Source organism: Drosophila nasuta, chromosome 3 (genome assembly GCF_023558535.2).
Source record: "Drosophila nasuta strain 15112-1781.00 chromosome 3, ASM2355853v1, whole genome shotgun sequence".
In the NCBI taxonomy this organism is placed as follows: domain Eukaryota; kingdom Metazoa; phylum Arthropoda; class Insecta; order Diptera; family Drosophilidae; genus Drosophila; species Drosophila nasuta.
Genome location: NC_083457.1, coordinates 49,985,907 through 50,012,856, shown reverse-complemented (window position 1 = coordinate 50,012,856; position 26,950 = coordinate 49,985,907). Strand labels below are relative to the sequence as shown.

The window sequence follows — 26,950 nt, the reverse complement described above, 5'->3', positions numbered from 1 at the left end:
AATTAAATTTATTCTTAAATTTAACGTTAGTTATTTCCGGCAAAACAAACCAAATTTAAAGCCTTGCAAGTAAAAATTAGAATTTTACAACCAGATTTTATTAGTTTCCCACTCTCTCCGCCTTTGCCGCCATAAACGCATGCTTTAATGTGTAATTTGTGCATTGTTGTATGGCAATTTGTTGCATGCCTGACTGCGTGCTTGCCTGCCACGTTTAAAACGACGCGCACTAAACTGCGAATATTTTATCAGCTAATTTTTTCATTGCCAGAAACGCTGCGCGGTTTGGGGACCAAAATGCGTTTATTATAACGCAAATCCGGCCAGACAATAACCAGCTCGGCTCACTGCAAATTTCATTAATAAATGTCGACGAGCGCACAGAAAATAATCCATTTTACTCAATGTTTGTTCATGTCAGTGCTGAAAAGGAAGCACAGGGATAACAAGAGAGGAAATAGAGAGGAGGGACAGAAGGGAGTTTTGGTAGCTTGGGGCAATAGCTGTTTGCTGAATGCAAACAATAAACATTGAAAAATATCACAGCTCGCTGGGCAACGCAGCAGCTGCTGATGCAGTCACTCAGAATGGGTAGAGGGGGGGAGGAGGTGTGGGAGGGAGTAAAGGGGCCAAGCGGGAAGCATTTAAAAACCGCATACGGAAAATGCTTTTGTTGGCGCCCGCACACAGCGAGAGGGCAGCAAAAAAAAAAAAATAAAATAAAAACCAAAAAATTCATCCCAAAAAAAGAGAGAATAAAAAAGAAGTAAGAAAACTATAGTCGAGTGTGTTCGAATATAGGATACCCGTTACCCATTTTCGATTAAAGCAAAGCAGTGCGGCTTTCTTCTAAAAGTATACCAAAAAATACCGAAAACCATAATTGGTATATCGATATGCCATTCTATACATAAAACCAAAACAGTGTGGTAATATTGTAAAAATATACTACATTTTTTTTCTAAATTTTACTGACAACTATATTTGGTATATTAATATATTATCGCGTTTTACGTTATTCTAAAAATATTCCAAAGAATATTAAAATACATTGACAAATATTTTCGGTATATCTATATACTATTACCTTCAAAATATACCATAAAACTACATTGGGTATATTAATATACTACTACGTTATTCAAAAAAACGTACCAAAGAATACTAATATATGCGGACAACTATATTTTGGTATATCGATATACTATTACAATCAAAATATACCATAAAACTATATTTGGTTTATGTATTAATATACTACTAAGTTCAATGTCATTCAAGAAACATATCAAAGAATACTAAGATATACCGACAACTATATTTTGGTATATCGATATACTATCAAAATGTACCACAAGAATCGACAGTATATTTGCCACATAAAATCATTTCTTAAATTATTTCTACAGTTTTTATCGGATCGCAATTAAATTTCTAGGAATCATCATACCCTATATGAGTAGCGGGTATAAAAACAATTTATCTACTTCATTTTTTTGTGTGCTAACAATGGACAGCAGGGGGTGGCAGACTAAGAGGGAGGGGGGAGGGGGGAACTGTAAAATGGCCAAGAGCAACTGCATGAGGTATTCCGTGTTCTGGATAAATGCAATTTGGCTGTTGTACACTGCTGCTAATTAAGTTTCTCCAACTCTGCCAGCAACTCGTACAATATTTTTGTGCTGCAGCTGCAAAAGTTTTGCTCAAAATGTAAAACTCAAATATATACAACGTGCAGACTTTTAGTTATTATTATTATTGTTGCTGTCAAGTTAGTTCCACAGACATACACATATAACATATATATTTCTCTGATCTGCCTTGCAGGATATTGTGCCTATGGAACAAGTGAGCTCGATGGTATCCAACGGTGGCGGCAGCGTAACTATGCAGCGCGACGATGAATACCGAAATCGCATCATGAAAAGTAAGTGTGTCATCTCCTACCAGAAACCCCCTCTCAGTGTACCCCCACCACCCCGCCCCCTACCATGTGTGTATTTTTGTGTATAGTGTACTATATAGTGTTCCCCTTACCCCGAGCCCGAGCCAAAACACAGAAAGGTAACTTACCGCTGCTGCTGCTTTTGCTGCCGCTGCTGCTGCTGCTTGGGATTATTGCATGGAACTATGGACTCTCTATCCCTGACCTACTGGCTTTGCAGTTGACATAGTTAAGCCTCCCCACTACCATCGCCACCCTCGAAGCCAAAGCAGCAGCAGCAGCAGCAGCCACAGCAGCAGCATCAGCAAATAAATAGCGTTTCACATTTCGCTTAGCGGTTTTTTGCCTACGCTTAGCCAGCGCATGCAAAACTTGCCTGCATGTTTGTTAATCCTTAGATTTAAATGCTTAGATTATTATATATATATATGCTAACCATAAAATAAACTAATCTAATCTAATTTAATCTAATCAAAACTAACCAACAAAACCGTAATCATTTCATGATGCTTGCTCAACAAATTCGCCGAATTTGGAAAACGAAACTCTCCTCCTCTCTCTTACTCTGTACAAAATTGCATATCAAAAACAAATATAATAAATAAAACGCATCATCAACCAACCAAAAAAATAAAAATAACCAACCAATCAACCAACCAAAACGCTTCTCTTTCACATCTAAAATCGCCTCATCTGTAGTACGTAGAATTGGTGAGTCCTCAAAAAAAAATTGAAACTAAATACTATGCAATATAATTATTTCATTTGTAAATATATACACACTATAGTGAGCGTAAGTATGTAACGTTTGAATACACACACGAGTATCCATTATACTATTTACATTTTCATTTTCATTTGCTGAAATGCAATGGAAATAGTTTAGCCGAAAATTAAGTTCTTCAACATGAAATATTTACTCGAATCTCTATCGAGTTATCTATTTACTAAGTATGTAAGTGAGAGTGCGTGTGCATCAATGTATGTGTGTGGTGAGTGTGTGTGTGTGCAATTGCATTAGCATAACATTTGCAAAGTGCTCAACAAACCGCAAAAGTTCGTCTGGGCATGCAAGGCGTATGCTTAATATTTGTTTTATATATGAGGGAAAATGCTTTCGCTGCTTAGCTTGGCATCGCTTGCTTTCCCTTGGGCTCCCAAAAGGCTGGCAAATGCACAACGCATAAGGCTGGAGCGCCTTTTGGGCCTTTCTCCGGCCAGACACTTCAATTCACTCCACTCCGATTAGAGTCGAGTATATCTTGATAAGTTTTGTCTGCGCACAGACGACAGCTTCATTTGCTGTCTCTCGCACATAAAGCATCATTTGCACTCGACTTTAATGACCGTCCCGATTTCTAAATAAGAGCGGGGAGTATCAGAGAATGATAGACTACTGAATACCCTATAAAGTGAGCCGCATTGTGTTAAAATATTTCAAAGATAATGTTTTTATTTTCATCATAACTTGATGCTTTTCTTTCAGCTTGTATCATCTTCACTTTTAACTGATTTACAGGGTATTCGCTGAGTTGACAAGGGACAACACAGCGCATTGGGCATTTTTCATCATTAGTTAATTTGGGGCCTCCTTTCGCTGTGTGTCCTTCCCTATACATTTCCCCTTTTCCGCTGACCTCTTGCCTCCATCCGCTGCGGTCGTTCTGTTTGTGTCCCTAATTTAGCATTAACTTGGCCTTTAGCAGCTGGCCGAGATGGCTGGCAGCTGGCAGTCTGCTACTTGGCAGCTGATATCTGTTGGCACTAGCGAAACCAAAAGTAAAGCAAATAATTTGCAGGCAACAAAAGGCCGCAAAACAAAGGCCAAATAAAAGAAATTAAAAATGCGAAAGCGTTTACAACAACCAACCACCCGAAGCCACCCATTCGACCCACTCTCTGTTGAGCTCATGCTGGGCAGCAAAAACGTCGAGTGCGGACCATAAAGACAAACACAAAGCGCAGTCGAAAGCCTGTGGCGTTGGCTGCCAACCAATCGAGGACCAAGTGGGGACCCAAACAGGACCAAAAGATAGCACACAGCACAGCCAGCAGCCAGAAGCCAGAAGCAGCAGCGTCTGGTTCAATGCACTGAAGAGGCCCCGCAGTAAAAGTTAAGAAAATCGCCTTAGCCTCAACACACACACACTCACAAACAAACACACACGCAGAGAGATACATATATACACAGAGCAATATAAAAGATTATGTCCCTGGCTGCAATTTGAGTGCAAAAGTTTTCTTCGGCTTTTTCACTTAGTCGCGCTGAGCAGATATTTCTCTTTCTCTCTCTGGATTGCCAACAAATCTTATACGAGGCAGGAGAAGTCCTCAGCTCAGCTCAGCTCTGGCTATGAAGTCGCTTATGAATTTCACGAGATAAACGCCAGACATTTTTTGTCCGCTTTTCGCTTGGATTCAAATATTTGATTTTATTTGATTTCATATTTGTACTAAAGATACCTTAGCTCTGCTTTGCGATGCTCTGCGCGACGGAAATGTCTTTTGAAATAAAATTGCAATCTCGAAATTCTGGAAAAATATCTGCGACATTCAAGAGAGTTTTATCTGATCTTAACTGTTACCGTTTATGCAAAACTTTTTAAATTTAAATTTGGCTAAGAAATTTTTCTAAATTTAGAATGTATAAGAAGAAAGAAATTCTCTTGAACATTTATTTATATCTTGCTCTCAACTCTGTTGGCAGATACTTTTAATAGTATACAACTTTTCTGGTCTTAACTGCTTATCTGAAATATTCTGACATTAAATCTAGCTAGCAAATTGTTTTAATTTTAGCATTTATTCAAAATACATTTGCTTGATCATTTATTCATATTCTGTCCTCAATTTTCGATAATATAAAATTTCAGCAAGCTATATTTAATAAATTCGCTATTAAATTATGTACTCATTTAAGCAATATAAATTTCAGAAATATTTAAAAAATATATTTACACTTATATATTCCAAGCTATATTTATAAAATTGTCCATCAACATTGAGACTCATTTGAATATCTGAAATGTCGTAATATTTCGAAAGTATTTATAGGTAGTCTAGTCTATCTTTATTAAGTTTTATCCCAAAATAAACACTTATTTATTCTATGAAATTGCAAAATATCAAATTTTTCAAGCTCTTTATATTTAATTGTATACATAAAATTATTCAGAGAAAAATATTTACTAAATTTGTATGTATTCTTCAAGCAATATTCATTCAATTTTCTATTCAAATTACACAGAGATATCATAATATTTCGAAAGTGAAATATTCAACAAATTTATGTGTATACATACCAAGCTATATTCATTCAATTCTCTATTCAAATATATACTCTTTTGTGCAGTGAATTCCCAGCATGTCGGAAGTAAAATATTTACCAACTATATTTCTAACCTTTTGCCAATAACCATGCACAGCCAACTAAACTCTTGGGCAACTTTTTGTATAGACTTGTGTTTAAAATTTTTGAAGCGTGCTTCAAAGCTTGCAAATTTGTTTGCAACTTTTTTGTTGCAATAGGATGCTGCTTGAAAGTTGCCATTTTTTGACTAAAAGTGTGGGAATATATTGCACTTCAATGCCTTGGGGTGACATTAGACAAACGGAAACAAGCCAGTTGAATGTTCGCAATACGTTGATTGAATACTTTGAATACTTTGCGAATAGTTTATTTCCCTGCAGCTTCATAAGTTAGTCAAAGGGAAAAATACTCTTCCACACTTTAAAAGTGATTTAAAACGATGCATTCTCAAGTATTTTGTGTGCGCGTGTTAAACGTTTCGTTTGCAGCAAACTGGAAATAGTCCTTTTTAATTAATGTCCCATTTCAGTGTGCACAGTTAGATTGCTGTGTTCTCTACACTAAGCTGCTGCCATTTTAGCTGCCATTAAAGCACAATAATAGCCTCTGTCTCTAGTTCTAAATCTCTCTCTCTCTCTCTTGCTCTCTGTGTGTTGTTTGCCAGTCTGCATCTTCAGTTCTTCTGGCAGTTGGCCAAGCAATGACAATATGCCCAAAGTGGCCTGCGCTAGTGTCGTTCTCTCTCTCTCTTTACAAGTTCTTCGTGCTGTGTGTTAGAGGACAAAAGCGGCATAGAAAATGACGCATTTGGGTGCAAGTGGCATGTGGCCTCATGCGGAAGTTGTTAATTTGACGCACAAAGGCGTCGTTGCTGCCCCGAAAAATGGGCACAAGTGGCGCCACTTCGCGTCGCGCTACACTACACTACATGCTGCACCCCTTTGGTGCAACAGGGCGTATACGTATTGCTGTAATTACGCCAAGACTGATGACCGTAGCTAAAGCTGCACAGTGACACACACAGCACATGCAACACTTGTTGCAAGCATGCAACCCAACAGCTGGCCAATAAATTGCTCAGTCTTATTGATCAGACTGAAAAAAGGAAAGAATGAATGAAAATTGCAGGTAAATTGTTAGTATGTGTTCTGTGCGGACTTGGTTGGCTGACCAATCGAGTTGTTTGGGTGGCAGTAACCAAGCGAATGGCCACAACACAAACTCAAACAGCGAGTTGCCAGTAATTTAAACTAATTGCACAAGCACTTTTTACTCATTACCGCTAATGGAATGGAAAGTCCTGGTTTCGATTGCGCTTTTAATTTGAAGCGTACTTGAGTTAAACTTTTAATACGGATATTTCCTGAATTAGTCAAGAAGTTGGTGGCTATGAATATCAAGTGAATCTTTTTTAAAGGACTTTTTTTGGTACGAATATATTAGGTTATTGCAATTATAAACTAATATGAAGTAATTCTCTTTTAAGTAAACTATTATTAATCTGAATATATTCAATAATTCCAATAAAAGAGACTATTACTTTTGCAACTTTAAACCATTTTTGCTAATGGATACATTAAGCAGAGATTTGCAAATTCACATTAAACTGATTGAGGAATTTCAAAAGCTTATTTTCCCATCAAATAATTGCTTACCTTCGAAGAATTTTGCTGTGTAGTATACCAATTTTCTGCAATGTGTCAACAACAAATTTCAAACAGTAATTGAGTTCAATTTTGTATGTGATTGACGTTGAAGCAATTTCAATTTGTGGTTGTTCAACTTTTTTAATCAACAAATGCATTGATCGAAATTTGTAAGGAAAACTCTTTTCATATAATTTACTCCATGTAGTTGCTAATTTGTCTCTTAATATAATTTCGTGCATTTAAATAAAATTGAATTAATTTAATACTTAAATTGTTTGTTCAATTTTAATAAAGTTGCCAAATTAATTTAAATTATACGCAGAATAAATTTAAGTTCGAAAACAAGTGAAACCTAATGAATGCACAACTAACTATCATTGAAATGAACATATGCGCTCGTGTTGAAGTTGAGCTTGATGTGAATAGTTAGTACTTTGTATTCAAAAGTTTACTCGACGGATACTTAAAAATGCCTGCCACTTAAATATTTACAATTCAATTTTACAAACACAACGATAACGAGCCGACGAACAGCAGACGAGCCGACCAGCCGACAGTTGGCTAAGGATTCTTTTTAGCTGGATTGCAGTAAGGGGCGCATTATAAAATATTCAGGTTTATGCAAGCATGTAAATGCCAGCAGAGAGACAGTTAGAAAAGCGAGGTAAACGAGAGGGAGAGTCAAGAGTGCTTGGATGACTTTCACTTGCTGCTGCTGCTGTTGCTGCTGTTGCCACAGTTATTACCTCGGGAGCAACCGGTTGAAAGTCGACATCCTTTTGAGCCAAGAGAGAGAGAGAATGAACCTGAGTCTGAGTTTGAGAATAAAACGAATATGCAAAATGGCCTACTTGCTGGCCTACAACAGTTGGCGGCAGCTGCCACTGCCACTGCCACAGAATTGTCAATGTGAGTTCCGCTGACTTGACTCGACTCGACTTGCGACTTGCGACTTTTCGACTTGACTGATGCCCAAGTCCAAGTGAACATAATGAAGAAACCGCCGCCACATCATTTACACAATGAACTACATTCAGTTCGTTTACAGTTTTGTGGTTTGGGGATTTCATTTTCGGTTTTTGCTATTGTCGCTCATCTATAACGCTTATGTAGCTCGAGGTTGTCAGCAGACAAAAGATGCTCATGCATCGGCATCGGCAATGCATTTCCGACAGTCGTCAGCATACATCCTGCCAGCCTTGAGCTCAAAATTGCGGCAAAAGGAAAAAATTACGTATACGTTGGATTACGCAACATATTCGAGCCATTAACATAGCCAGTTAGTTTGCCAGTTGTCAGCGTCCACTGTCAATGGCAGTTCACACACAAATTGGTCGTCCATCAAAGTGACGGGGCGGAGGGTCTTGATGCCTACCTGGCATTAGCTTTACGGTTACTTGGCCAACCATTGTACGTGCCCACAAAGCGCAAACATTGCAACCCCATTACGCAAAAAAATAGAAAAACGTGCAGCACATGAATCGTGGCAGAGGGGGGAGAAAGGGTTTCTCTGTGTGTGCCCCAAGTGCAGGACACAATAAATAAATTAAATAACACTCGTTGGCTGGCCGTTCAGTTGGCTTTTGGTCAGTGCACATCGAGCCACGCTGCAGCCACAAAGCCAACTTCAAGTGAATTATAATAATCAAAACTAAAGCAACGAAAAAAGTGCAAAAATATATAAAAAATAAAAATATACTAAAAAATATAATAACATAAAAGAAAAGTGAAACTCTCACACAGGCAAAAAATAAAAAACATTGCCGCTGGCAGAGTTCTCTCTCTCTCTCTCTCTCGTTTTGTTTTTATTAAATTAGTTTTTCGTGTTGGAAAAGTGAAGCCAGCCAGCCAAAGGAGCAAAGGGTCATGAGCATCAGCATCAGCAGTAGCAGCCAGCAGCCCGTTTTGGGTACGAGCCACATTTAATAATAATTGTGCTGTTGTTTTTTTTTTTGTTCCTTTGCATTCATTATTTTGGTTGTTGCCTTTTGGCTGGCAACTGAGTATTTCATACTTGCAACGAGTGGCAAGCCAAGTGCCGTCGGCCAGAATTCCACAACAACTTTTTGTGGCAGCACAAAACTTTTGCATTGAGTTTTGGTCCAATGCAGTTTAAAGCGTAACTTAAATAAAACCAAAAGTTTCTCAGTTGCCAATTGCCAGGTGCAACTTGTGGCAACAATTAGCAAGTGCTGATATCTTGCTCTAATCTGTGCAAACTTCAAACACACTCTCTCAGCACTTTCAGCACAGTAAAGTGTCCTCGCACATTTGTTGTTCAAATAAATCGAAATCGAGTTTAATTTTACGGCCTCAACATGTCAGACCGCAGGGACACTTTGTGGCAGTCAACTGCTAGCGTCATAACAGTGCGGTATTATTATTGAAATATACCAAATTAATATATCAATAAATACTAAAACATACCAAATGCTATATTTGGTACATTGATGTAGTATTACATTTTTAATATACCATAGAGTACCTAAATAAACCAGATTGTATTCGAAATAGTATATTTGGTATACTTATATAGTACTACATTAAAAATATACCATACAGTACTAAAATATACCAGATTGTCAGGCAAAGGAACATAGAAAAGTATTTCTTGACCAACTTCTAGAATTTTTATCTGATCGCAACCAAATTTTCTTGTGGCAACAATTAGCAAGGGCTGACATTTTTCTCTAACCTGTGCAAACTTCAAACACACTCTCTCAGCACAGTAAATTGTCCTCACACATTTGTTGCGCAAATAAATCAATAATCGAGTATAAATATACGGCCTCAACATATCGGACCGCACAGATAGTTTGTGGCAGTCGACTGCTGGCAGCATGAACACAGCTGCTGGCCAGCAACGTCATGCACCACGGCCACTGCACCACCAACCACTGCACCACCAACATCAGCATCAGCACCACCAACACCAACAGCAAATACAACGCACCAACGGACATCATCGTCCAGCACCGCTTGGCAACAGCAACTACAACAAAATGCTGAGCAGCAGCCACAGCAGTCCACGCGAGATTAGCGCCTCGCCTCGTCGCGCACCACTCGACACCACCGTCTCGGGCTCCACCAGCGGCTTTGGCTTCAGTCGAGGTAAGACATTGTCTAACCCAACTACCAAAATGGCGCAGCTAATGGGCCGCATCGCAAGATTGAGTGTCTTGGGAACTAACTCAAATGAGCTTCGATTTGAAACTTGATTAAAGTCATATATTTAGGGCACAATCAAATAAATTTGTGGCTGCTACAGTAGAGCTGAGATAATAAAGTACTTTATTATAATAGGTTTACTAGGTTGAGTTACTCGAATGGTCTTCGATTTGAAACTTGGTTAAAGTCATGTGTATATTTTATCTAGAATAAAATGGAAATAATCATTTTACTTTTAGAAATTTGATTAAAATCACACGAATATATTTATGTGAGACTCAAGTAAATTTGAGCTTACTATGAAAAGCTGCGATATAAAGCAGTTCTATATGAAATAAATTTGGAAAATTTGTTGAAAAACGAGGCTTTGGATTTAAAAAAAATTTAAAAAATTTTTAATTTTAAATCTGTGTAAAATTGGCTTAAGAACCAAATAAATTTTAACCTGCTACAATAAAGCAGCGACTTAAAGAAATTTGTTATCAAAGATACTGTGCTTACGCACTTAGAAGCTTATTGAAATTGGCTTCGATTTGAATGATAAAAATTAGCGTTGGACTATAAAAAAATGTATCCAATAAAGTTTGACGAATTGGTTTTGGAGCACCAGGTATTAATAAGAATTTATTTGTTAATTTATTACCTAACTATTAACATATTGCGCTAGTCATATTCACATTCTCTAATTAGCATAAATTATATTCAAAGTCAGAGTTTTCTTGATTTAATAAAAGAAAAAGCCTTCCGTTGTGAGCATATTCTGAAAGAATATCAATTACGTTTTTATTAAGAACATTTTTAATAGGAAATTCTATTTTATGAATGATATATTAAACTAAACTACTAAAAAACTATTTCTTGTGATTAAATGTAGTTATATTATAGATTAAACTTCAACTTTAGAAAAGATTCTCCTTAGGATAATTAGTTCTAACATTAAATGATATAAAGTCATTCAGTTGAAAAGCTCATGACGTTCTGTTCTTGGCAAGCTTCCAATATTGATATTTAATTGAATTAAAGAGTTTTTATGTAGCACAGCAAAACAGTTTGTTAAATAACTTCTATTGCTCTATTTTGAGCACACTGTCTGCTGCTTGTCGAACATAACTTGTATATTTATTAGTTGTTTACAAGTTTAGTTTTGAAAGGCATAACTTTATTCTCCATTACCATTTACACACTTTGGCAAACAATTTTATCGCTGCACTTATGTTCATTATACTGAAGCTACACTGTTTTGCCAAAGGCACAAACTTTTCTTTTTCTCAACTTTTTATGAGATTAATTTAAGTCATTTGCAAGGACGCGTTGCGATGCGTGTAATGCAGCTGAGGGTTTTGGCTTAAAGTTTTAGTTCTTGCGTTTCTCCTTCTTTTTTTTTTTGCACCACCATACAAATGGTACATATAATTAAATGATGTGGTTGTCGTTGATTTTGCCATTTTCCGTTTTCCATACGTCGACGACATTTTTACTTGGGCTGGCAAAGGGAATGCGCGCTCAAGTGAAATATGTTTTAAAATTGTCGAGGCGTGTTTGCTGCTGCTGGTGGCGTCAAGTGCTTGGGAGGAGGTGTAGGAGGAGGAGGCAACGTCGTGTTGCATGCTGCAGCATGCAGCACACATTTCCGCCACATGCAGTGCCACATCCGTCGGTGATAATTAAGTTTTGCAGCCAACAGCTAGCAACGAGAGGATGTGTGTGTGATGTAGTAGAAAGCTTCCACATTAAGTCACACCAACAAGCTCAGCAAAAATGTTCACCACGTCGACGTGTGCTGCACTTTAATTGATTTTCCAGTTGGCCACGTTATCAGGACTTTGGCTGTTTGCAGCTGTCATTTCATCGTTGCTCTTTTGCGTTGTGGTCGCATCAATTGTTTACCCATCAACCGATGAAGTTCGCGTATTACATATCCGTCCGCCGTTTAACATATATTCATTCAGCCGACATCCTGCCAAACAATGCATAAAACTGCCCCCCTCCGAAAAGGCAGCTTTAATTAATTTCCATTTAGGTCAGCAAACTGACTTCATTGATGCCGCTGTTGTTGCCGCGGTTGTTGCTGCTGCTGCTGCTGCTGATGTCAGCTCTCGCCCACCGCACGGTTAACTATTAATTGTTGCCTTGGGGCTTATCTCGGCAATCTGGCGGGTCATTACAGCTTACAGCTTACAGCTGCTCCGTAAACACGCCGTCAGATTTAATGGGTATTTGCGCGTTTATTAAAGTTTCAAAAGCATTGCCTTCGCCCCATCGCTTTCCACTTTTAGTATTCCCCCATCTGCATTTTACTTAATTTAAAAGCCACGCAAACCATACGCTTATGGTTCGAAATCAATGAAATGAGCACCAGCCAGTTTTCAATATAAATATATATATGTACACAGAATAAACACATATACATATGTATGTGAAGGCATTCATACAATGCTACATACACACATCAATATTTCATGCCTCGGCGGAACATTAAAGGACACCACTCACAGAGTCAACGACAGCGGCGCAAGAAAAAAGAGCAAAGATAGTCGGTTGCCCAATGGCAAAAAGAAGTGAAGCAAAAAATAAGAAAAACAAGTAGAAATGTTTTAAGAGGCAATGGTCAACTGTGAGATACTTCGTAGGCACAACGAAATTAATGTAAATAAAAATAATGTTAAGTTCTCTTTACACTAAATCATGAATTAATATTTAAAAGAAATAAATTTAGAATCGATCAAACGATTTTATACCCCAAGTTCAAAACTCAATATTGCGGTTTAGAATTAAAACAACACGATTCAGAATTAACTTAGATAAAGTTTAAGTAAACGAATAAAATTGACTTTTTAACTTAATATATAAAATTAACTTCAGAAGAAAAAAATTGATTGTAGATACAGATTTTTGACTAACGTTTCAAGCACATTATATATTGGTTAAGATTAAAATAATAAACTTAATATAACTTAATAGAGAATTTGACAAAATTTAAAGAAAACTAAACAAATTGACCTCTTTCCAGAAAAATTCATAAATTCAGTTTTAAATCTTTCCATTCTAAGTTTATTTACCAAAAATTTTGTTTGATTATCTCGTAGGAAGCGCATATAACTTTTTGTTGTTTTACTATATTTTTAAATTAACTATGATGTTAGTAATTTTATTTCTTCTTCTTTTGAGAAAGTCTTAAAATTTAATTAATTTGTTATTCCAAATAAAAATCGATGTCTAAAGCGCATTATATTGACCTTCAGCATTGAAATAGCCAACTTCTTAGATAGCTTGCAAACAATTAAATTAAACAAAAGTATTTCAAAAAATAATCTTAAAAAGGAAATGGTTTTTAAATACTTAATTTTTAACTAATGTCTCAAATTCGTTATTATCAGAATTTAAATAACAAACTTCTTATGCAATAATAAACTTAAAATAAGAATAATGCATTTTCAAATATGAATAGTTTGAAATTTTGGTTAAAATAGGAAATTTCACAGTTAACAAGAAAAGAATTTGTTTGCTACCCTTTTAACCAAGTCCACATTTACAGAGTATTTACAAAAAAACCAAAAGAAATTGTGCGACATTTGCTGCCAATGGCGGCGCCTGGCATTCATTCTATGTACGTACACACTGTACTGTGTAGGCATGTCTGTCGCAGCCACTGTCGATTGTACTTATGTATGTGTGAGTGAGTGTGAGCACGCTGAACTCGAGGAAGTTGCCATTGATAAAGTCATTTCATGTTTCATGCCCAACAGCAGGTCGTTGAGGATGCCGCCAATGTCGTTTGTACTTGTGCTCGGACTCACTGGCCAGCTAAATTATTGCCCAAGCATTTTTGCTTGGGTCGTTTTTCATTTCACATTTCGCTTTTCATTTTATTGCCACGGAATGTGTCGTCAATGTGCAGTTATGAATTATTGATTGGTTTTTGCTCTTTGCCAGCGAAGTTTAGTGGACTTAACAACTTTGCCCTCGCATCGCATTTAACGATTGATATGCCACATGTCGACAAGCGAGCTGCATAACTTTATATCCTCAACAACACACGATGCCAAAGAGAGCTGAGCAATTAGTGAAGCATCTCTGATTGCCCTGGCTTATCTGTATGCAACACTCGATAACCTTCTGCAACCGAGCCACGCTTTAACAAGGTCCAGCTTCAACTTCTGACAAGCTCTCTTCCTCCATTTCTCTGCTGAGTACGCTTGGGGCCAATCAGCTTCATAAATTGAACTCGCACATTTCATTTTGGCCGAATCGCATAAATTTCACTGCGCTTTCATATTTCATGAGCATCCCGCAACGAAGACCGACCGTCAGAAGACAGATAGACAGGAAAATACTAATAGAATTGTAAGTGTGCGCGTGTTCGTGTTCATCATAGCAATCAGTTTACTTATTACATTACGAATATCTCTGCTCATCTATTCTATGATTAATGCAGTTTCCTGATTAAATATTGAGCAAAGTTTCTATGAAAATTTGACAGAGAAGCAAATGAAAAGCAGTTGAAATTTGATTCTTGCTACGCAATTTATTTCAAGCTAAAAGTGGCACAAGAAAAGAGGTCAATGCATTTGACAGAATTTAAATTATATTCTATCGCAATTGCTATATCCAATTCTCTTTTAAAGTTCAATTTATTCAGCTCGAATTTCATGAAATTTAAATCACATTTATTCACTCACACTTCGTATTATTGCAATATTAGAAATTCATAAAACGATTTCACAAAATTCTATAAATTCCAATCGATTTAGCACTCTCATCTGGATTTAACCTTTTTCCGTTTTTCCTCTTCACCTTTTGCCAATTATTCAGATGCAAGCAGAATACGAAAAGCTTGCAATCAATTCCATAAGTTTGCAAATCCAATCATCGCAATCTTTTCCTCTTCATTCCACTCAACTTTCGTCTAAATCCCATTTAATGCTCCATCTGTTTTCATTCGTCATCACGAAACAAGCGAAACTCTTTTGTCTTGTGTGCTATTATCCAGCACATTTCGTTTGGCCACACAAGTCGTATACGCAACGTGTGTGTTAACTGTTGCATTTGCCCGCAAAACGATGCGGCCACTTAAAGCGTGTAACGAAGCCCACAAGTTGTAAAGTTGTTGTTGCAGCTGCTGGCTGTTTACTGTTACATCTACTGCTGCTGCTGCTATTGCTATTGTTGTTGCGGTAATGTTCAAGAGAGAAATTTTGCTTGACTTGCCAGCTTCATAATAGACACACAACACACAAGCAAACAAAGCGCCAAAGTGTCAGAATGTCTCTCGGTCCGTCTGTTTGTGTGCCGGCAAAAACTTTCACTGCGAGCCGAGACAGGGACAGTGACCTCATATGACAATAATTCGACGCATTTGTGTCACATGGAACCCGCCCTCCAACCGCCACCCACCCGACGACAAAAAGCGCAAACGTCAACAATTACGAGGCACAAACCCAAGTCTCAACCCGCAGTCCACAGCCCACAGCCCACAACACGCCCCCTCGTTAGGCCTAGGCAATTGCTCTGCCAGGATGTTGTGCCATTGTATGTGTGAGTGTGAAAGTGTGTGCTGTGTACGTGTTCGCGCTGATATCTTTGGCGCTGTGGCTACATTTCCGTTTGCAGTTAAGTGCGACATATTTGCCTGGCTAATTTCGCTCGCAGGACATGCGGTTCAGCGTTTTGGCCTGGTCCAGCATTCAGCAGCCAGCAGCCAGCTTCAACTTTGGTTTGGCTTTAGGCCACATTCATTTTAGATATTCTGACAAGGTTTTCTTTTGTTTTTCTCTCTGACATTCATGTTATTTTTATACCCGCTACCCTAGGATAGAAGGTATTATATCTTTGTGGCTCCCGGAAATATATGTAACAGGCAGAAGTAGGCATCTTTGACCCTATAAAGTATATATATTCTTTATCAGCAAAGCCGATATTGCTGTGTCCGTCTGTCTGTCTGTCTGTCCATCCGTATGATCACCTAGATCTCAGAGACTATAAGAGATAGAAATATAATTTTTGTCTACAACATTTGTTATGCTTGCACGCTGATCAAGTTTGTTTGGCACGCCCACTTCCGCCGTAGTAAATCGACGAAAATCGTATAAGAAGCGTATATTTGAAGCTGGAGTTTCGGTACAGACAATATTAACAATATGTACTTCTTATGTGTGGTTGGGATCAGATAAAAATTGTTACTTAAGAAATACTTTTGTATTGGCAAAAACGCCTTCTTACAACGGGTCTTAGTTGCTTTGGCTGAAAATCTGGTATATTTTGCACTCTATAGTATATTTTGTATGTAGTACTATATTAATATACCAATATTTGCAGTATTTTACTGTACATTAGCTTGGTATATTTTAAATGAATACCACACTTTTGCAATATATAGTACTATATCAATATACCAAACTTAGTCGTTGGTATATTTCTAGTATTTTTAACTATTCATACCGCACTCTTTGGCTTTCTTCAAAAATGGGTAGCGGGTATCACTCAGTCGAGCACACTCGACAGTAACATTCTTACTTGCTTTTTCTTGTGCTTTGCTTTCACTCGTTTTGCGCATTGTCATGACTTGTGTGCTGGCATTTTCTTCGATTTGCTACGAAGCTGTCGCTCTCTCTCTCACTGTTTATGGTTTTGTGGCTTTTGTTTTGGCCTTGCCTTCTGACTTCACTCTGGTTCATCATCGTCTTCACTTAACTGAAATGTTTTCGATACGCAAAGTGCTTTGCGCCTTTTGTTGTCCTTTTTTTTATGTTTGTCTATAAAAACATTCTCATCCAATGCCAATGCGAATGGTTTACTGCCCTTAGGCGTAGTTTATGTAGCAGTAAATTCGCAAATCTATTAAGCTGACTTTTCCATCTTTAAACTAACAATGTTTTAAGGTATTACACACAAGTTTCGAGTTCAGCTGCTAATGAGCGCGTTGCTGTCCACTCAAGTGTGACTATTTGTCTACTGCATACTCAACCCAAATCACATTCGCACATTAATCAAATACCAAACCAAACCAAAAAAAACAAGATTAATTAACAGCACACGCACATAACGTATGTGTCTGAAGACTCTTGATGGAATTGGATTGGGATACGAATTGGGATTTCGATTGCGATTGCGATTGAAGTGGAGTGAAGTATTGTGTATGCATAAATGTCACACATAACGACACTCATACGCACTGTGGTGCCACATTAAATACAACAACAGCAACAACAACAAGTCGACTGGGGGGAAAACACAGATACTGGATACTCGATACCTCAGAGCTTGGCCTGGTTGAAATGATGCAAGTTGCGAGCGAGCGAGTGCGCGTGGCATTTAATGAAGCGTAAATGGTAATTGACGACGCTCAAAAGCAAAGCTCCTGCTGCTGTTGCTGCTGTGACCCAAATGTGCGACAGTTCGACAGCAGTTCGAGCTAGAGAATGTTCATTAGAATGTTTGAAAAACCTACACCTTACTCTACCCTTACTTATGTATATATTCCCACTTCACTTCTGTGTACCAATTGAAATGCACATAATGGAGTCGACACGGCACTCATATCATTCCGTGCCGGTAAACAAATACAAAATAGGTAAAAATTGAAAAGCCGCCCCGCTCAAGTGGTTGACAGACAGTCAGGCTATGAGCTACGACAATGAAACTCACCAATAGCAATAGAAAATGGCAATACGAAATAGAAGCAGCAACAGCAACAGCTACGCAGCATGGGAAAGTGTCATAAATTCGTTTTTCTCACCTGTGTGTTTTCGGAGCATCGGCTCTGGCATCGTTCGCATACCTTCATAGTTTCCTCTTACTTTTTTTTTGGGAATTTTTAGCACAGTGTACTAAAACGAAGCTCAACTCTCTCTCTCTCTCACTCTCTCGTTGAGTGTACTTCGTTTATTTCTCTCCTAGTTTTGTGGAACTGTTACGAATTTCCCCTACTGAAAGCTTGCCGCAAAGCTTTGTTCCTGAAGTTCCTCAAGCAAGCCAGGGTAAAGCGAAAAGCCCAACGTGTCGCACAATGCGCAAGGTCAGTGCAAGCTGCAGACAACACGAAAAATATAAAGGCAAGCCGTAGGTGACAAAAAAAGCTGGAAGGGGCAGCCTATGCAATGCTGCGAATTGCAGCTGCAAACGCAGCAAAAAGCTCATTTGATCATTTTCCATTTGCCACACACACAAACACAAAAACACGTTGCAAGCGCAACTTCTCCCTCGGTGATAACAAAGTTTGCATCGCTCTCACGCAAAGCTTTACGTCTGCCGCTGTCGTTGCTGCTACGGCTTCTGCTACGGCTGCTGTGTGGATGTGGTGTATATAAAAGGATGCGCGCTGGCAACACACTTTCAGTTGGATTCTGAGCGAGGCAGCAGCAGCTACAGCAGCTAAAAGGAGCCTAAGAAAAAAGGAACGCCAAGCCACAACCTGGAGCCTGGGACAACAGCAGCAAAAGCAGCAGCAGCAGCAATATGAGTGGAAAGTGCTAGGAAAACTAGCTCAACGTAGTGTGGTAGTGTGTGTGAGTGTGAGCGAGTGCGTGTGCCTGTGTGTGTGTGTGTATATGCAAGTGTTAATGTAGTGGAGTGGCAAGTGTGTATGTGTGTGTGTCTGTGATTTTGCTGCTGAAGAAAAGTGCCAAGTGCCAAAAAAAAGTGTGTGTGATGCGTTTGCGGTAGCCCTGGCCTGGTATCTCAACATCATCATGTATCTGCCACTGGAAGACGTCAAAGCTGAAGACTGAGCTCAAACGCCACTCACACACACACATCAAAGAGGAAGCAAAAGTAGTGCAGAGCTAGTAGGAGCTAGTAGGAGCCGCTGGCTCCTCCACACACAGCCGTCGCCGTGGCGTCGTTTTGTGAGCGCGGCTTGATGCCCGATTCGATGATGGACATGGAGCATCGGGATCATCAGCTGCATCGGCATCACCATCAGCAGCCGCAGCGTGTGGTGGCCACGACGAGCACCAGCACATTTGCAACACCAGCGCCAGCGCCATCAGCCAGTGTGTCAAATGAGCAGCAGCTGCTGAGCCGAGATAGGGACCATCACCTGCCATTATCAGCGGGCACAACGCCACAGTCGCAGTCACAGACGATGCAGCAGCAGCAGCAGACGATGTTGCAGCCACAGCAGCAGCAGCAACAGCAACAGCAGCCTCCACCTCCGCAACTCAGAGAACGTGAACATCACCAACAGCAACAGCATCAACAGCAGCAGCAGCAGCAACAGCAGCAGCAACAGCTTCAACAACAGCAGCAGCAGCAGCAGCAGTTGCCGCTGCCACACAGTCATCATGCATTGATGCAGCAATCGCAGCAGCAGCAGGCAATACACAGAGCCGAGCAGCGGCGAGGTGAGTCCTAGACAGGCAGATAAAAAGCACTCTCTTTGCTCTGTACATAAAAATATATGCCTCTATATATATAGTATATATAACATTTCGTAGCTCTAATTGTGTACATCATTTTAATGTGGCGCTGTGGGGCTGTTTGCTGGCTTTTATACAACACACAATATTGCATTTGCTGCGTCGTACTTGTTGCGCGGCAGCAGCCTGCTACGATTTTTCAAACACGCCACTTAATAATCTCTCTTACACATGCTCGTAAAAATAAAAAAACAAAGTATTCACATTTACAGCCATTTTGTATTTTATGGCCAGCATTTTGATGGCAATTTCATTAGCGGAAATAAATAAAAAATATAAAAAAAAGAAGGAGCTCTCGCTTCAATCAAATCACTTTGCTAGTCGCTCGCAACGCATCACTCAACAGGCTCATAATTTATTGATGCAATTTTGGCTCTGTCTCTGTCTGACTGTGTGTGTGAGTGTGTGTGTGCTGTCTGTGTGTGTATGTGTATCCCGTAGTTCTATTGTTTCTTTCCTGTTTGCTGTGTGTAAACAGGTTTTGTGTATGTATCCTAAATTGTTTCAATATCATTTTACATTATAACTGTCTTTAAACAGGTTTATATCACATACATTATAATCAACAATGAAAATCTGCTTATGAATGCGAATGTGTTTGCGTTTTGGGTTAATGTACTTATCATTTCATATGCACGCTAATCGCTTCATTAGGCTGACAAAAAGGGGTTTAGCCCAAATACGCTTTCACTGGCAGGCTTAAGCCTCATCTCTTTGCCTGTCTGTCTCAAAGGCAAAAGCAAAAGCATGCACGCATTTGGCATGCAAAATTCAATCAGTGCCTTAAAAAATACATGTACAACAATACCAACAAAAACAACAGCAGCAGCAATAGCAACAGCAACAACAGCAGCAAAAACAACAAAAACAAAGTGACCCATTTTCAGCGCAAAGCTTTTTGCCAGGGGCTTGCTTTAGCTGTAGCTGTAGCTGCTGTGGCTGTGGCTGCTTCTGCTATGACGTATGCGTATGCGGCAATGATGGACAGCAAAAACCGGGGATATGCTTGGCTGTTGTTGCTGAGCGGAGCGAATTGGCCAACTGCCACTGACTGTTTGGTCATTAAAAAATGATGACCACACACCAACACATACACATACACACATTGTGAAAATTAAGCAACGAAATACAAGTGCTGCGCTCTTAATAAATATTGTGAGTGCGAGAAAATGAAAGTATGCAACATTTTTCTCATTAATAAAACTCAAATAAAATAAGTAAGAAAGCTACATTCGAGTGTGCTCGACTGTGAGATTCTCACTACCCAATTTGAATTAAAGCAAATCGCACTGTTTTATTGTACTGTACTGTATTTCTCTTAAAATATACCAAAAGTATACCAATATTAACCAACCATACACTACAATATACCAAGATTTTAGCAACATATACTTCAAAAATACTAAAATATATCATATTTGATATATTGATAAATAATACATTAAAAATATACCAAAATATACTGCAATAATGCTAAAAATATACCAAAGTTTGTATTTGATATATGTTAAAACATACCTGGAGTCCAAAATATACTAGATTGTCAGCCAAAGCTACTAAAACTCGAAGTTTTTCCCCATAAAACAGAATTTTTATCTAATCGCAACCAAATTTTGAGGCATCATAAAGACTATAGTTATTATTACATGATCCAAAAATCGGGTAGCGGGTATAAATATTATGCTTAAGCTGCACTCAAGTTCAAACTTATTTCATTTCGCGCAAAAAAGTTTAGCTATTTTTGCATTTGCTTAAAGCGAAAACAATTTTGGGGCCGTAAATCTATTAGCATAGCACAAACGCGCACTTCACACTCAGCAGCACTCGCGGCACACTCTTTGCACACTCAGAGAAAGCCTTCATTTGTCAGCAGGCACCACATCCGGCACCTGCCACTCGCTCGCTACACTCTTAATCCGTCCCCCGCTTACAGCTTGCCGCTTGCCGCATCCACAATCAACATCCGCATTCGCCATCCACATTCAAATCGACGTCAACGCCATTGCAATTATTTCGAAATCAATTTCAATAAAAGTTGTGCAGCAGCAGTAGCAACAGCAAGTTCGTCCTCGAATGTTTAATAGCTTGTTGGCTTAGCTATATACATATATATGTACATATATACATTCATAGTCACAGTTCCACAAAGTTTCACCAGCACAACATTTTTTTGTTTGTCTCTCTCGGTGTGAGTGTGCGTAAGCTCGTTAAAAACACTTTGCTGACATCAGTGGGCGTTGAGCGTGCAGCATTGTTGCAAGTTCTCTCAATGAACTGTAATTGAAACTGAAAATAGAAATGGAAATGGCAAAACTGCAACGCTAATTGCCAGACAGCAAAAACCCAGAGACAAACTGCGAAACTGCAAAACTACAAACTGCAACTTGTAAATAGCATTTAAGTGACATGACATGCATTAATTATGATTTGCTTTCAATTTATTTTGTGTTTCGCTTTTTTTGGTTTTCCGCTTTTTTTTTAGTAGTTCATCAAATATCAGTTAGTTAATTAGTTTAGTTAGTTTGCTTTGCATGCATGTGCTGCATGTGGTGCAACACAGCTCCCCAATGTAACCGAAATTTGTAACCAAATATTACAGCAAACTGCGTGCTAAACAACAAATAGAAATTATTTTTTTCCCCCGCCCAGTCCTCAAGTTCCAATTAATTTTTGACAATCATTTGATTTATCGTATTCTTGCAGATACACAAGCAAAACATTCACATGGATTTCTCTATTGTAAGTCGCACTAATTTGGAAACCCAAAAAAAACAAAAAAAAAATATATAGAAAAAAACTCCTAACTAAAAAAATACATCCCAACATCCAACAACAAGAAAACACACACATATAAAACAAAGTTATGCTTCAAATACATTTTTATGATAATCTCGTTTTGTTAACATTTAGTTTATGGTCAACTGGCGTGCGCTCTTAAGTATGCTACAGTTTTTTTCTCTTACTACTTTTTCGCCTTTAAAGTGCCCAAGTGTACAACTATTTTTGACTTTTACAAGGCTCTCTCTCTCTCGCTCTTGCTGTGTGTGTCGTCGACCATTGTAACCCGTAAATGGGCGACTTGTTGCCACCCCACAAAACAAATAAAAAGAAAACAAGGCAAACAAAACAAAACGATAAACAATAAACTTAAATTTTTGGCTAAACGAGTACATACAAAATATTTTTGATCTAAATTTTCGGCAAAATGTTTTTACTTTTTTTTTTAAAAGAAATCGATGCAATCGAAATTTTTGTGTGCATACAACTGAAAACTTAATTTGCAGCATTTCGTTCTTCTGTTTATTCGCCGCTTTTTCGAAGTCACGTTTTGCGCTATAATTTTCATGTGCTCTTTTTTTCCTCTGCTCTCTCGCCAACAAATCTCTCTTCTCGCAGCGGACGAGGAAATCAGCGACAAGGCATCAACATGCGGCAAATTGCTAATATTTCTATCCGTTGCACTTGTGATAATGACGCTACCGTTCAGTCTATTCGTCTGCTTCAAGGTAAGCCGCTAGCAACTAAATAAATTGTCTTTCCCACTCCTCTCTTCCCTCTCTATTAAGCTTAAGCTTCCACAAGTTTTTCTAATTTATATCGCTGGCAAGTTTCCAGCACACAGGAGAAAAAAAGGAGCGTTTCCATCAAGTTGTCAGCAATAAATAAATATGCTTTGTCAGTGAACTATCGCAAGAGCTATCGCAAAAGCAAAACATATTCTTTTACCTTAATAAAGTTAGTGGTTGACTTTTACTGCACCGAGATAATCAGTTTAAAATGGAGTTATTACAATAAATGTTAAATGTATATAAGATATTTTTTATAGTCAGATGATGTGTGCAAAGCTAAATTTAACATCGAGTTTAGGAAGTGTAATAAATACTTTAGCAAATTCCTTCTATTTTTTGCGTATTATCATGAACTCCAGTCATGGTCTGTAAACTGAGATAAATTAGTTTAGTTTTTAGCTGTAGGTGAAATTTTCTACTGCTACCAACAAAGTTATTTCCTTTATAAGTTTAATACTTTAATATTTGAATATGATAAGATTAAAAGTACTTTAAGGAAAATATAATCTCTTTATATACTTTAATTTATTGAATTTTAAATAAACTCAAGGAAGAAATTAGAAACTGTAATAGATACTTTAGCAAACTCTTTTTATTTTATGCACATTATCATGAACTCTAGTCATAATCTGTATGCTGAGATAAATAAGTTTCCAGCTGCAAGTAAAATTCTCCCCCGCTGACAACAAAGTTCTGCCTTAAACTACAAGTTTAATACTTTAATATTTGATAATATGTTAAGGGCTGTGCAGTAGAGTTGCTTTTACGATAGTATTATCGGATATCAGGCACTTCCTACAGGTTTCAATTCCACTGGAAATGTGTGCTTAAAAATCGCTTCGCCCGAGTTGCAGCATCTGCAGCAACTCATTCTGCTTTCTGCTGAATTTCAATTTAATTTTGAACATTTTACTCACGTTTCGCTCTCTCTCTCTCTTTCTTTTTCTCCCTCTCTCTCTCTTTATGCTTTTTGGTGTCTCATCTTTCAGGTGGTGCAGGAGTATGAACGAGCGGTTATCTTTCGCTTGGGCCGACTCATGCAGGGCGGTGCCAAGGGTCCAGGTGAGTGTGCGAATGGCAAATGGTGAACGGTGAATGCTGTAATGCTGAATGGGAAGAAGGTTGGCTATGCAAATTTCAAGTGTTCGCTCGCCTGGCGTTCTGGTGACAAGAATTTGTGTTAATAGCTGCACTTGCTCCAAATTAGCGCACAGCTTCTTTCTCGGGGCCAAGTGTGCAAAGGGGTCACCACAGGCGTTTTCTCGTCCAGCTGACAAAACAGACAATACATACATTCCGACAGACAGCATGAAATTGGCCAACGATTATGTTGGTAGTTGCACAGGGATCGCAGATAATGAGTATAACAATTTTGAAAACTTTCTTTAAAGCAAAAACTATAAAATAAAAATTCTGAGAATTATTTAAAGGAAACTTACAGACACTTTTAAAAGTCAGACCTAATAGTTGGCGTCATGTTCTTAAAGACAAAAAACTCTACTTGTAATCGAAGAAATCTAACGTGAAGACGATTTAAAAATATCTCCTAATTCATCATAATTACGGTTATATGTGTATTGCACAACAAATGAGAAGATTCCAGATTTAATGTTTCTTACGAAGAAAAAATTGAAGTATTTTTAAGCCAAATACAAGTAGCTTATTATGGTTCTCAAAAATGTGATTCACTCTAGCAACTTTAAAGGTAATATTTAAGAGCTTATAAATATCATAATCATGATTTGATTACGAACTAAAATTTTGTTGTGCAGCCTTTATTTGCTAATTTTGAATGAAATTCATATATTTATGTTATACACGTTAATGCAGAGATTCAGACGTGTAACCCCAATAGCAATACTTTTCATCACTTCTATAAAATCTAAATAATATCTCTTAACCTGTTTTCCGTTTTATGGAATAAACTGTACTCTATTACATACTTCAAACAACTTATTTGAGCTTTATCCGCAGGCATCTTCTTCATACTGCCGTGCATTGACTCTTATGCTCGGGTGGATTTGCGTACGCGCACCTACGATGTGCCACCGCAGGAGGTAAGTTCGATGGCAGCAGCAGCAACAACGTACCAAGTTGTTATTGTTGTTGTTGTTGTTGTTGTTAACACACATGTTCTCACTCACACACACACTTATATACACATATATATTTTCTCACAATATACACAATATTTTCACCACAAGAAAATACCAGTTAAATGCTCAAACGTAAAGCAAAAAAAAAAAAAAAAACACAAAAAATAAAAATGAAATGAAACTTTTAGCTTTTTTTTAGCAACACTTTTTGTTAGCCAAGAAAATTTTGATTTTGTGTTTTTGGCCCAAACACACACACACTGACACACACTGAGACACACACACGCCCACAACATTGCCCGTATGGCAAATGTAAGCACTGCCAACTCACTGAGTTTGTGTTGTGTTGATTTTGCTGACACACACACACACACACGAATACACATACTTAGGACACGCAACTGGAGCGTGAATTACGCATACGCAACGTTATCCTTGCCTTCTATTCGTTTCCTTCTGTATAACTCGCAGCTGCGTATGTGTGTGTTAGTGTTTCTTTTATTTTGTTGTTGTTGTCGTTGTTGTTTGTTGTTGTTCTTCGTCTTGTTGTCGTCGCATGTCACGGTGTTTACTTTGGCTTTCGTTTCTGTTTCTGTTTTCCTTTTTTATTTCTCGTCTTGCGTTTTTCCTGCGTAACTGTGTTTCTTCCTGCTCAGCTGCAGCATCACTCTCTCTCTCTCTCTCCATCTCTCTCTATCTCTTTCCGTCTATCTCTTTAACTTTCCGCTAAGAAACTTTTCTAAACTCCCAACCACAACACACACACACAGAGAAACACACACACACACACAGCAAGCAACAACAACAAAAAAAAATGGAAAGCAGCATAATGCGTATACGTAATATTTTTGTTGCAATTTGCTCACTTGCCTTTTGCATTTCTAGTACAAAATGTGGGCGTGCCCACTCACACACACACACACAGACACAGAGAAAGTCTTTATCGTTGATGTTGTTGTTGTTGGTAGTCTTGTTGTATGTTTTAATGCTACTTATGTATGGTACTTGTTGTCGTATTCAAGTTGAACAATAATGTTGCCGATTTAATTATTATTCCAATTATTGTCGTTATTATTGTCATTGGTGTGCACTAGACCACATCACATCACACACACACACATACTCATTCACTCATACAAACAGTTACATAAATGAAACTCATCTCACACACACACACACACACACTCTGAAAACAATCCTCAAAGACACAAAGCGTGCTCCATTTTATTTGAACCCCATTTATATTTGCTCAATATACTCGTACTTATTTCTCATTAATTTTCTGTGAGCCTCACATCCATGTACATAACTCATAAAGTGTATAAAAATGAACAACTTAATAAATATGCTGAATAAACAGAGAGGAAAAAACGCGGCCATTCGTATTAAACACAAAAAAAAAGAAAGAAAAACAGAGACTGCGTTCTGTCTGAAACTGAAAACCGAGCTCACGTGGAGCAAACACAAAAGGCAAACCGAATTTATTTCTTATTTTTCTCTTTCGTTTTTCCCCCTTCACTGCGTTTCACTGGATTTGTATTTTTTTTTTACACTTTTTTTTTATTTTTGAGATTTATTTTTGTACATTTTTGCAACTTCCGACCAACATTCAACATTCAGTTTTATTTTTCCGCTTGCGTTTTTGTTTATTTATTTTCCTTCGATTTATTTTACTTTTTCTTCAGTATGAAGGCCACTGCAGCAAATGCCCTCAGCATCTACACAGAGAAAACTTTAACAGAGAAAACCGAAAACTGAAAACTGAAAACAAAAAGCAGTATAAACCTTTTATTAAAT

At 38.1% G+C, this 26,950-nt stretch overlaps 1 protein-coding gene across 5 annotated transcripts in view; it reads left to right on the top strand.

Annotated features, from left to right (window-relative positions):
• The window catches only part of LOC132794495 (band 7 protein AGAP004871), a 46,202-nt gene that overhangs the window by 8,498 nt on the left and 10,754 nt on the right, over positions 1-26,950 (top strand). For 2 of the 5 annotated variants that reach the window (XM_060804979.1, XM_060804977.1), the window contains exons 2-6: positions 1,828-1,927; positions 22,192-22,227; positions 22,885-22,994; positions 24,047-24,119; positions 25,032-25,114. In XM_060804979.1, coding sequence (XP_060660962.1) covers positions 1,828-1,927; positions 22,192-22,227; positions 22,885-22,994; positions 24,047-24,119; positions 25,032-25,114 — 402 coding nt within the window. Of the gene's footprint in view, positions 1-1,827; positions 1,928-18,399; positions 19,414-22,191; positions 22,228-22,884; positions 22,995-24,046; positions 24,120-25,031; positions 25,115-26,950 lie in introns of those variants that run through there. The other 3 variants (XM_060804975.1, XM_060804978.1, XM_060804976.1) reach the window with 3 other exon arrangements.